The sequence below is a fragment of the Leptonychotes weddellii genome, chromosome 3, assembly GCF_054177405.1.
Source record: "Leptonychotes weddellii isolate Sample4059 chromosome 3, ASM5417740v2, whole genome shotgun sequence".
Lineage (NCBI taxonomy): Eukaryota > Metazoa > Chordata > Mammalia > Carnivora > Phocidae > Leptonychotes > Leptonychotes weddellii.
Genome location: NC_138371.1, coordinates 1,989,692 through 2,002,224, shown reverse-complemented (window position 1 = coordinate 2,002,224; position 12,533 = coordinate 1,989,692). Strand labels below are relative to the sequence as shown.

General features: G+C 56.8%; 1 protein-coding gene across 2 annotated transcripts in view; it reads left to right on the top strand.

Moving 5' to 3' along the window:
* TWIST2 (twist family bHLH transcription factor 2) overlaps nucleotides 1–9,353 on the top strand; it is a 50,021-nt gene extending 40,668 nt beyond the window's left edge. For both annotated transcript variants that reach the window (XM_031036532.2, XM_006741155.3), the window contains exon 2: nucleotides 8,657–9,353. In XM_031036532.2, coding sequence (XP_030892392.1) covers nucleotides 8,657–8,717 — 61 coding nt within the window. In that variant the 3' untranslated portion in view covers nucleotides 8,718–9,353. The remainder of the gene's footprint in view (nucleotides 1–8,656) is intronic.
* The last annotated feature ends 3,180 nt before the right edge of the window (nucleotides 9,354–12,533 follow it).

Below are 12,533 nucleotides of genomic sequence, written 5' to 3'. Positions count from 1 at the left end.
AACTGGTGTAGGACAGGGACCAAGTTGTACTCATGACATGCATCCAGCAGAGTGCCTGACAAGAGCAGACCTTTGCTTAATGTTCTCTTGAGCCGCTGGGAGGGTTGGGGGGAGGGTTGTGTCCTCAGACCCTCATTCGTCAAGTGTGCAAAGACATTTATTAAGTCAGCGTTCCTGGGTCTGGACCCACTTGACAGGTGTAGGAATGAGGTCAATCGTACGAGAAGGATTTCGGCCTTGGGCCTCAGGGCATAGCTGACCTGAGTTCTGGGGGCGATTCTGCACCTGCCTGGTCGCTTGGCCTAAGTCCCCTCCAGCCCCAGGCCCCATCTCCTTATCTCTGACATGACATCACCTGATGAGTTACCCCCACAGGCACGACCTGCGCCATCAGCCTGAGATAGGGCCCCGCAGGGTGAGTTTTTACACCACCTTCTTTTGTTAGTGGGTTTTATTTGGAAGCTAAGGTTAGTGACATCTGGAGAAATCATAATTCACTGGTTGAGGCAGTTCCTGGATTTGGAGGCCCTGAGTCCCGGGAGGAGGCTGCTTCCTCCTAATACCTGGTTGCTTGGGACTGTTATCCCTCATGACCTCTGCACCTGGGGGTATGCTTTTCAGTGTCCTGTGACTCACGGAGGAGAAGTGGGAAGGCCTCCCTCAGAGGAGGGCTGGACAGGGTTAAATACTGGGAGTCACTGGTGTGGACACTGGGCTTTCCTGCCCCAGCTCCCTTGGGAACGGAGAGGGCTGGCCTGGACAGCCCTGGGGCCACATCGCTCCGAGGCCCAGAGGCCGGGAGGCACCGGGAGGCAGAGAGGGGGTCTGGAAGCAGAGGCAAGCTTGCCTTCTCCCCAGGCTGCTCCCAGGCCGACGTCTCCTTGGCAGGCAGGTTATTCCAGACATTGTCAGCTCGAATCCCTGAAGCCAAGCCCAAGGAGAGAGACAGAGACAGAGACGGAGAGAGACAGCTCTGCTTCCAAGCTGGCTTGAAACTTTTACTCCCTGAAGGAGCAAGGCCAGCAGCTCTGCCACCAGCCACCAGGGAGGCCTGGGAGATGAGCCCTGGCTTCATAAATACGGTCATTCCAGACAGGATTCTGCCTTCTCATGCACGGCAGGCAAGCCGGGGGTCAGACTCCTGAGCCGTGGAGCCGGGGAAGAGGGACACAGCCTGTTCTCACCCGGCGTCCTCCTGCCCTGTGCCCCGGCCCAGACTCTGAGTGTAGGTGCCCCACACAGAGGGCGTCTGGACGCATGGAGCTTGCCATGGAAGCAGAGAGGGGCCCAAGGGCACAGGGCCACACAGCCCGTGCTGGCCTCCAAGCCGCCTTCCCTCGCGTCTCACTGCCACCTGGACGCACGGGGGCCACGGGACCTGGGAACCCAGGAGGTCCCTCCGGAGCTGTGCCTGGTGCAGTGCCTCGGTCATATCTCTGCCCCAGCAGCAGAAGCCCATCAGCCCGCTGGTGTCCTTGGAACCTTGTGGGGGCCACAGGGGCATCCTGCCCATCCAACCATTCCTGGGAAAGCGGGCTCTCCAGAGGAGAACTCCTGGATCCAGAAGCTCCTTGATCTTGACTCTGGCCTGCTTTGCAGAGCGCTGTGGCCTATGAGAACCCCATGGCCGTGGCCTCCGTTTGACTCTGGGAAAGGGCCCGGCGGCCAGCAGAGAGAGACCAGAGCGTCCTGCCTGTCCGAGCCACTGCTTGGCCAGGGACAGCTCACAGACCTCCCCCTACAGGGCAGGGACGCCAGGGGGCGGGGGGATCCAGGTGGGAGGGCAGGGTGGCCAGGGCACAGGCAGCTCCTTGTAAAAATTTTTAAGCCCGACGGCTTCTTGATTTGCGTTTGCCTCGGCGAGAGTGGTTTGCCTTTATCGGTCCCCTCATAGCTCCACCATCATCCCATAGAGTGTCCAGCCTCAGACGGTAGAGTCTGACCTATGGGCGGACAGCCCGCACCCTCCCGCCCTCTGATTTGGAACTGGATTCTTACAGTCACTGGGGTGGGGTGGGGTGGGGTGGGGTGGGGGTATGTTTCATCGTTTGCCATCGAGCCTTCTCTAAGACAGGTGCACAGAAGTCAGCGGGGGTGGGGGGCTGAACCGTGAGGATGCCCGCCTTGGCCCCGCTGGGGGCCCCCATGTGCTGGGCCCCACTGAGCAGCCAGCAGGGGCGGCTGGATCTCCGCCTTTCTGATCAGCCAGGTGAGATTGACACCTGCCCTTGGCAGGTGGCCCCTGTCTCCTAGGGATGGTCTGTTTGCAGCCTGCCCGGAGCTGCCTGCAGATCTGACCTGGAAGGAAGTTGCAGACTCTCTCCTCTGAGAGCAAAGCCTCTTATTTCCGCTGTGTCTGGATAAGGCATTTGTCTCGGGGATAGCCACTGGGGCAAGGTGGCTCTGGGAGAGCGCTGAAAAGCCCTTACCGAGAAGGAAGGAGCAAACCCCCTCAGCTGGGCTGGGTGACTTCTCAGAGCCTCCAGGGCCTGTCACTGACACCTCGGCTGCCCTTCCCTTAGGGCGAGGGATCATGGGAGTCACAGGCTGGCTACACGTTGTGTCCCACCTACCCCCGCCTGTGTGTCTGGGGTGTCAGGCAGAAGGACAGTTGGTGGGTGGAGTGGGCATGTCTGCAGTGGGGATGGCCCCCAACAGGGAGCATCAAGACACCCAGATCCTCTTCCGGCCTTGTCTCTAACCAGCCGCGTCTCTGGCAAGTCACGGCAGGTCTCAGCTGCAGCTGCCCTGGCTGACTGGGCATACTCAGCTGTTCTGGAGTCTCTAGAGAGCTGGGGATTTGGCAGGGTGTAGACGTTGATTCCGTGGGTCCGGGTGAAGCCTGCTTTTGCATTTCTCCTGAGCTCCCGTGTGAGGCAGATGCTGCTGGCTGGGAACCACCTTTACAGGGCCGGAGACTTAGAGGGCACGAAGGGGATAGAGCACCGTAGACAGAGGGATTCTAGAGGGCGCCCAGCATTTCACTCCTGCGCCAGCATCATGCTGGGATCCGTGCAATCTCTTCATTGTAGGCCTCTTTCCACAGGGGTTTATCGAGCACCTACTACGTGCCAGGTGATGGTTTAGACCCTGGGGACCCAGCTGGGGAAGAAACCACAACCTGGGGCGACGAGAGTGCTGGGCATGAGCCAGGTGAGGCCCCGAGCCTCTCGCGTGGTGTGGCTCCCTGAATTCCTGTAGCCCCAAGCTGGTGGTCCCAGTGTGACCCTCAGTGGGTGTTTCTACAGATGCCCAAGCTGGGGCCTGGAGGGGTGAAGCCACTTTCCCAAGGCCTCGGTGGCCACGGTGGCAGGACTGGGATTCAGCTCAAGGCCCGAGCGCTCAGTTCCTGACTTTCCAGGAGCTTCCAGAATGCTCGTGGCACTGCATGCCTCAGAATCTGCCGAGCTACTTGCCCATGACCCCTTCTTGCGCCAGATTTCCGGATGTTAATTGGCCAGCATTCCTGGAGTAAACCCTTCTGGGTTGTACGGAAGGGATTCTCCAAATCCATCACTTGACTTGGTTTGCTGATGTCTGTCTTAGCATCTCTGCATTCAGAGTCCTGGGTGGCATGACCTGGCCTTTGGTTCTTCTGCCATTTGGACAGGGGTCAGAGTTGTTTCTCGTTGACATTTATGGGGGAGGCTGTGCATGGTGGAGGGTGGGGGCTGTATGAACTATTCCCTACCCACCTCACAATTTTGCTGTGAACCTAAAACTGCTCTAAAAAATAGTCTTCGGCAAAATAAACAAATAGTAAAAATAAATAAGATAAAATGGGAAGTGTGTCCTCATCTGTAAACTCTGGAACAGCTGAAGTAATACAGATAGGAATGACCGGGTTCCAGAAAATTCTATGTAATGCTCTTGTAAAACAGTCTGGTTTCGGATTCTTCCTAACCTGGTCAGCTTATTTTACAAAAGTTGATACATTCAGATTTCCTACTTCTTCTTGAGTGAGTTTGGTAAACAGAGTGGGAAATCGGCGGGCGTGGTGATCACGGATGGATGGGGCTGCCTGGTTGTGCGGTCCTGCGGCCTGGGGCAGGCAGGAGCTCGGGGTGCCTGGGGACCCACAGGTTCCTTTGACCTCCTAGGCTTTTCCTACCAGCATTCTTATTGGCCTGTTTGTCTTGCCGTGGGTTGATTGTTAGATGATTTGCTGCCATACTTGCCGAGCGAGGGGCCCTAAGTACTTTCCCTCTGGGAGGAGGACCTTTCCAGGTAGTATTTCCCCAGAAGTGGCCCCCGGGGGGGGGGTGCATTTTCTGAGGCTGTATATGCCTGACCATGTCTCTCCTGCTCCCCACACGGTCCATGGACCCTTTTCCAGAGAAACACCAGCCGTCCTGGGATTGCCCGTCGGCGGGTGCCATGAGCACACAGGAAGCTGTCCTGGCCTGGCTCTTTTTTGCCTCTTTTTATGTCTGGAAGCCGGTGGGAGGTTTTCTGTACTCTTGGAGTCCAGAACTTTCCTTGTGATGCCGCATGGCTGCCCATGTTGTCAGTCGCTCTTCCCAGAACTCTGTGTTCCTTTTAATCTGGGACCGACAATCTTCCCTAAGCACGGGGACATTTCCCTCCGCATCTCGTCTGGGGCTTCGTCTCCTCCCTCCTTCCACATTCTTAGTCTTTTGCTCAGATGCTGGAGACCTCCGTGAGTCAGTCTCTGATTTATTGATTGTTTTTCATCAGAGTCTCTTTTGCTATTTTGCTTCCATTTCTTACAAAATATGCTGCTTCCATACTTTCTGTGATTTCCAAGAGCGCGTTTCTTGTTTCCTGGTTGTGCTTCTCTTTGAAAACAGAGTATCCTTATTTTATCCATGCAGACTCCCCTGGCTTCTCTCCAAACGATGAATTCCACTGTTCTGAAAGTTTGGTCCCCGTGCTCTGGGCCATTTGTGAGGTGCTCAGCTCACCTATTTCCCCGCTGCGCTCCACAGCCACCTGATGTGAACCATTCCTTGTTTTCTACTCCTATTTATGGCTGTCAGATCGACGTGAGTGGGTGGGTTCTGTGCCTCCAGCCAGCTCTGGGGGGCCGTGCTCAGTCAGGAGGCTGTGTCCAGGCTCAGTGAGGGGACAGAGGGCCCCAGCTGAAGAACGGTGCTCGATGAACGCCCGGGTGGGTGGGGGTGCTGTCCCCTGTGGGATGGACAAGACCCACCAGGGTAGGGGCTCAGCTCCAACGCTGGGTTCATTATATTCATCTCCACATGGCACATTACCCCGACCCCAGCGCACCTGGGAGCCCAGGACTTCGGAGGGGGGTTCTTTGTTTTCGGGGTAGTGACTGGGAGGAGAGAGACACGGGTGGCAGCAGGGGCCGGCTGGCAGGTGGTAGCCCCTTTGGGTGACCTGGACAATGTCAGGGTCCTGCGGAGGAAGAGTCCTCCACTTTCTTGCTGAAGGGGGCAGTCAGGGCCAGAGCAAGGCCTTCCGTGGCCATGCCCCTGGGTTTCTGTGGGCAGTGCCTGGCTCCCTGAGCCTCACGTTCTGCCCCTGCAGCTTCCACTGGCAAAATCTCAGGGGTGTGTGTGTGTGTGTGTGCGTGCGCACATGCTGTAATGACCAGAGATGACACATCTGTGCCCATTTCCCTCCTTACTCCCTACCCAGCTTTTTTCGGCAGTCCAACGAAGTTCCAGGGTACTTTGTCCCTTTCCTTTCTGGCTGCAGAGTCTTACTGGCATTTCCTTTAAAAAAGTTGTCCCTGTCCACCCTATGTTCTAGTTGTTTTCAAACATGTTTCTTCTCCCCTGTTAGATTTCTCTGATTCTTTTCTGGGCTTTTTAAACAACTAGTAGCTTTTCTGGCACATGATAGATGCTCAATACATGTTAGAAAGATGCATGAAAGGGTGGATAGATGGATGGATGATGGATGGAAGGAGGAGGGTGGATGGGTGGCTAGATGGAAGGGTGGGTGGCTAGATGGAAGGGCGGAGGGGTAGATGGCAGGATGGGTGGGTGGGTGTATAGGTAGATGGTGGATGGATGGAAGGAAGGAAGGATTGGCGGGTGAATGGGTAGATGGAAGGATGGGCAGATAGATGGTGGGTGGAATGATGGATTGATGGATGGATAGAAGGAGGGAAAGAAGGAAGGGTGGGTGGTGGGTAGATGTGTGGATGGTAAGTGGGTGGATGGTTGGATGGTGGGTGCATGGGTAGGTGGATGGAAGGCCTTATAATAAATTCCCCCTTAAGCCCCCTGCCTCACTTTTTGGAGAATTTGTGTTGGTGTTTCACTTCCTGGGTTAGGTCCTGAAAGAGTCAATCAAGTTAGGTCCTTAATAAGAGTCAGTTAAGACCCTTTACTGTACATTAGTGCCCCAGGTACTGGTGTGGGAGAGAGGGGCAAGGGCACTCTCTCAGCGTAGCCGCTGCTCTGCAGCTCTGCCCGCCACCCCCCTTCTCTGCAAGGCAGACAGATGTAGAGAGTGAACCCCAGACAGGGCACATGCGTACGGTTTCAGGTGGCTGTTCTAGGCGGGAGGCAGGCCTGGGCCCCAGATGTTTTGTTTTTGTTGCCAAGAACGCTGCCCATGTCAGCAGCCATGGCTGGGGTCAGGGTGACATCAAGGGGGCCAGGCCCACAGGCTCTCGGTCAAGAAGCCTAATGAACCTGCTCCTCTCTGCCCGAGCCCTGGGCCCCACAGGCTCATGCAGCAAACCCTGAAACTCACCACTACTGGGGGACAGCCTCTGTCACTCTTGGCTTTTCATGGATGATCCTGTATTTCCCCTTGGAGGGTTGGCGCAGCTCATATATCAAAAACTGTTGTAATTATTCCCTCCCTCTGAGGAAGGCTTCCATTCAGCTTTCTTTAGCTGCCCCCCTGATTAATTATCTAATTACAACCATATTCTCCGAGAGAGCAGCCTTTGACTTTCTGCCCGGGACCACTTAGAAAGGCGGATGTACCTGGAGTGTTCTGGGCTTGAAAGAAAAGAAGTGTGTGTGTGAAAACACCCTGGGTTTTCAGGAACAACGTGTCTTAGGCTTCTCAGACCTTTGTTTTGGCGCAGCAGGGGTTTCTAGAGTTCTCTGGGGATCTGTAGGGAAGGAGCTGGGGGTCCAGGGACAGGAAGAAACTTCCTGCTGCCCACTGCCCAGTAGGACCAGGGACACACACACACACACACACTGCACTGAAAATGTCACCTGTCGCTGTATCAAAGATCCTTCTGTGTTTTCGTACCTTTCCACATCATCGTCCCAGGACCTGGGGTTGCCTGTCCTTGACCTCTTATCCTGGAGGGAAATTCCTCATGGTGACCCTTCTCCCAGCCTCCTCCTTGGTGAAGCCATTCCTGACTCCTCCCCACCCCCAGGCCCCTGCCAGCCTCCCACCTCGGCACTTAGGTCTGCAGTCGCAGAGCCCGTCCGGCAGCCTCCCCCCTTGGTGCATCAGGGTGGAGGCCTGTCTCATGCATCAGTTTACCCCCACGTCCAGGGCAGCCCTCAAGGGCTGTCGATGAATGAACTTGTCTCCTCTGGTTATGAGGTTTATCTGGTTATTCCGGTGTTTGTTCTCCAGATGTAGAAGCGCGCTCCGTGTGCATCAGGCCCTGGGGTACGCACTGAAGATCACATGGGACCCAAAGCGCTTACCAGCCAGTCTTCAAGAATCCCTAACGAAGCTCAGGGTCTCCTGGGAAGGCCACGGTCGGTTCAGGGTTGGTTGCAAACTGGCCACGTGTACTGTAGGACTGGGGTCCCGCGGGACTAGGCGATCAGCCGCCCACAGCCCCCAGAACAGCCGGTCCTAGCCATGAGCTGGCACCTTGGAGCAAGGTGTGGGGCCCCGCGGGACTAGGCGATCAGCCGCCCACAGCCCCCAGAACAGCCGGTCCTAGCCATGAGCTGGCACCTTGGAGCAAGGTGTGGGGCCCACCTGTCCTCAGCCTCAGTCCCTTCAGCACCCAGGTGTGGGACCTTTCCCGCAGGCGTCGAGGTCCTTGACCAGACACTCATGCCCAGCAGCATTATCCCCTGTCCTCCTGGGCTTCCCACCACAGGACTCATGACCTTGGGCTTACAACAGCTACGTGTCTCTGAAGTCTGGGGATCACACACGCTGCCTCGAGCTTCTTTCCAGCGTATCTTCTCCAACAAGCCCCGTGGTGGAGCGGTCTGGGAACCCCACCGCTGGGTCCCTCTCTCTGCCACTCCGTCCAGTCTTCCATCTGAACCCCCACCTCCTTTCCAGGCAACAAGGTCAGCTGGGTAGGCAGACCTTCCTTACCGGAGGCTTTGTGGAGAGCGGGGCCCTGGTCCATGGATTGGCTCCCGACCTGGTGCCTCGCCGGCCAGTCCGGCGGCGAGGGGGTGGGGCTGGCGGAGACGCCCGGTGTGGCCCCTGGAGAGATGCTCACACTGCGCGCCGCAGGCCAGGGTGGCCACCGCTGCATTTTAATGACACACATGTGCTCCTGCAGACCCTTACAGCCCCTTGCGGCGCCTCTGGATGCGGGACAGTTGGGTATCTTGATCACAATGGCGGGTGCTAGAATCGACGTGTGATGAGCTGGCCTCGGACGGCACGCACACCACACACACACACCCCCCACGTGCACGTACACACAACCACACGGGCACAGCCTGCACGCAGTGGGGTCTCACCCTCCCTCTTCCGTGTCTTCCAGGCTGTCCTGTGGGGCTGAGGCTCAAGTGGAATTGGGACGCCTCCACGTCTGTCACTTCTGAAACCTGAACAACCTCAAGGGAGCCTCCCCCTCTGCTCTCCAGCACAGCGTTTGGACAAGGGGACAACAGCATCAGATGGAAGACCCCGGACCGCACAAGTCCTCCCCCAGAGTCGGTCCCCACAGAGGAAGCGGCACTCACGGTCCTTCTCGCCGGTGACATGTTCCTTGTCATCCTTGCCACTGTTTGGATTTTTCTTCTGGGTTTTATTTTTTTTGGGGGGGGGATTTATTCTTTCTGAAAATCTCTAGATTCAGGAACATATTTACAAGGATTGAATTTTTGGATTTGTATTTCCCTCTAAGTGCCTTTTTAATGTATATTTTTTTAATAAAACAGAAATGCATTCCTGTACCATTCTGTTTAAACTGGACCAAGGCTCTCAGAAAAGGAACCTCGCGTCCCCTCTCCCCGCAGCCTCCGCATGACTGTTCCACGCAAGCCTGGAATCCTCCTCACACCTCGCCTCTTCTCTTTCTCATGATTTGCTCAGCTATCCATTTTTAAAGTATTTTCTGTTTCAGTGTATATGTTGCTTATTTGTTTTATTTATTGAGATATTTTTAACAAGCTCGGTGACTGCAACGTGGCTGTGTACCCTGCTCCCCTCCCAGGAATAATAAAGATGTCAGTGCAGCCCCGTCTCCCCTCTCCTCTTCTGTACCGCGCAGCACGGAATCTGCCCGGGAAGGTCGGAGCGGCTCGCGAGAAGGACGGTCGTGTCCCTTGAGAAGGGACAAGAAGGATGGGAGGCAGTTTACGTCCTAGGCCGTTGTAAAACGTTCTAGAAGCTACTGTCCCTGACACGGTCCGAGTGCGACATACCCAGGCGTGGGAAAGCAGGCGAGGCTGGCCCCGGCCCCTCCGTGCATCCCGCTTCTCAGCTGCTCTCCAGACCACTTCCCGCTTGTCCGACTGCGTCCATCCTGTGTCCCGTCCCGCTGTCCGAGGTCGGCGCTCTCCTGCCGGCCCCGCAAAGCCTTCCCCACCGCCTTACGCCCGCACTCACGTCCCCGCCCCTTCACAGTCTCAGATTACGTCGAACCCCTGTGTTAACCGTGGGCTCCGCAGGCGGCTGTCCTGCCCCCTGGAGCCTTGTACACATAGCAGGGGGAGGTTGAGGAAGGAGCACCTGTGTGTACAGGTAAGGTTGGAGTACGTACTGGGGTACAGGACCCCCAGAAGGGCCACAGTCTGCAGCTAAGAAGGAGAATCTGGCTGGGGTCTGGTCCAGGTGGGCAGGCTAACCGTGCAGACACAGCTCCATGAGGCGGGGGAGTCCGGGACCACCCCCCCGACCCCCGGCTGCTGGCCTTCGGAGCCCTTTGCCATATCTGTGGGCACCAGTAGGAGGTGTGAGTAGCCTCCAGGTTAAGGGCTGCATGCTGGGGAACTGCGAGTCACCAGGTCACCACCCTGAACCACCGGTGGCCTGTCTCCTGGCGGACAGCGGATACCGGGTCTGTTGGGCAGAGCTGTCCGTGGACGAGAGGCCACACGGAGCCCACCTGGCTCCCAGACAGGATTCTAGGGACGAGGACAGTGGTGGCCTGTGAATCTTCCTTCTCCACTGGAACTACCACCCGCTGCCATGGGAAGAGCAGGGGCTCTGGGAGCACCAGCCAGACCTCCATTTCCATCAGCTGGCTGGCTCCTTGAAATGACCTTGAGGCAGCACCAGCTTCCCTCAAGGCTGGCACCCCCTGGAGGGCTCCTGTGCACCCATCTGGGCGCCTGATCCCTGCAGCACGAGCCCTAGCACTGACAGCACACAGGAATGCACACACACACACAAGCACACACACACGTGTGCACACACGCACACGCACACCCCTCGCAGAGGCCTCGGGGACACAGAGCTGGGCCGCTGTGGTCCTGGCAGAGTCCAGAGCTGCCCTGTGCTGTCCTCGGGGTCCTGCAAGGGCCATTAGACATGGTGGCACCTCTCCTTGAAGTGATTCAAAAGACAAACACCACCAAACAGTAACACATAGAACATGCAGATGGGGTGGCCGTGAAGAGCTTCTTTCTTGACCTCCGATTTGCAAAATTCATGCCTTCTCCTCCCAGAGCTAAGGCCAATGCCTGGTCTGCCCGTGTCATGGCCAGCCCTGGGCCTCCACTGCGGGGGACCAGGCCCAGGTCCAGGCCCAGGACGGACGGCTTGGCCAGGCATGAGCACAGGGGGTGCTGGGGACGAGGGGTGGCCGGTGAGAGAAGACACTCTGCCTCTCCTGAGGGAGTCAAGGATGGAGCTCAGGGCCTTCAGCAGGGGACCCCAGGGCTAGAGTCCACGGAAAAAACTGAGGTCCTGTCCTGGGACCTGGGACATCCCCCTCTGCCCCTGGATCGCATTCCCCACCAGACACAAACACACTTGGAGGGCTTCTCTCTGGCTGCAGGCCCAGCCCTTGGGAAGAGAACGGTCATCCCCAGCCCGGGGTCCCAGCCCAGCTGTCTACACCTGGTCTAACAGCCCTCACCTGTACGTGGCTCCCTTCCTTTACCAAATCAGGTATTTCCTCATAGATAGGAGAGCTGTAGTCCCAAAAGGTTACATGGGAATTAGGGAAAAGGTAGTAATACCTAAGTCATTGGAAGCATTTTCCAGAAGGCACGACCAAGCCCACCTGGGTCTGTAGGACCGACCAAGCCAAGACTACCATCTCGGGAGATGACGCGAACACAAGTCCCAGGAAGGACACTGAACAGAGCATTTCCGTGTCCAGGTTTCATGTAGAAATGAGCGGGCTGCAGGCGCTTGGGCCGCTGTTCCTCCCACAACAGCCTCTGGCCCTCCAGGAAGGAATAGAAGCCGTTGGATTAACTCCTCCCCTGCTGACAGAAACACCAATCCTTAATATTTGAGGAACGGCGTGACCACGGATTTATATTCCAACTAACATATTCACCTTTGCGCTCTCTGCATGTAGCTTGGTGCAGGCACGTTGACTCCATTCATGTTCTATTCATTGACCGTGTGCTCTGGGTCCATCTGCTTAAATACTCCTTTCGTTGACATGCTCTCTACCTCAGACTGTGGCCCAGGAGATTCAGAAACCCTGCCTGGTCCTTTCCTTCCCAGCCTGACGGTGAGCAGGAGGGCCCTACTTGGAGTCTTGATAACCTCAGGCTGTCTTGACTCCATGACCCCCCGTGGCCCGAGCTTAAGAAGAGCAATGGAAACTCTCTGTTTCCTTGTCTGGGACATAGAAATGTGTGGAGCACAAGTCCTGGGTATCGTCAGTGTCTGGACGTCAGGGACGCAGAGGGTGGGGAGACACGGCTGGGGGTGGAGGGGTGAGGAAGGGGGAGTGAGTTTGGGGCAGCAGGGGTAGTCATTGCCAGAATACTGGACGTGGCCGGGGACAGAGAGATGTCAGGATTCTTGCCACACATTAAGGATACAGCTTTCTCCCACAAGCTTCCCCGAGCCCCACTGGTGATCTGGATTATCTTGGCAGTAGGTGGTTTCTTTATGATCACAGGTAAATCCTGGAGACAGTGGGCAGGTGCCAGGCTGGAGGCATGCACAGGGGCAGGACAGACACCTTCCTGTGACTCAGGTACAGAGGAGACACACGGGCCAGGCCGGGACCTAGGGAAGGCTCAGGGAGCTATCACCCCACAGAAAGCTTTACCAAATGAGGAGACAAGCAAGTGATGCGCACCCACATCCTGAGATTGATTTCTGCTCCCCACCCTCCCTGCTGTGGGTGTCCTCATCGGCATCACGGTGCCAACATCCCAGCCTCTAGGGTGGGCATTGGGCTGAGCCGGGGCCACCCACGAACTACACCCAACCCTGTTCCTGGC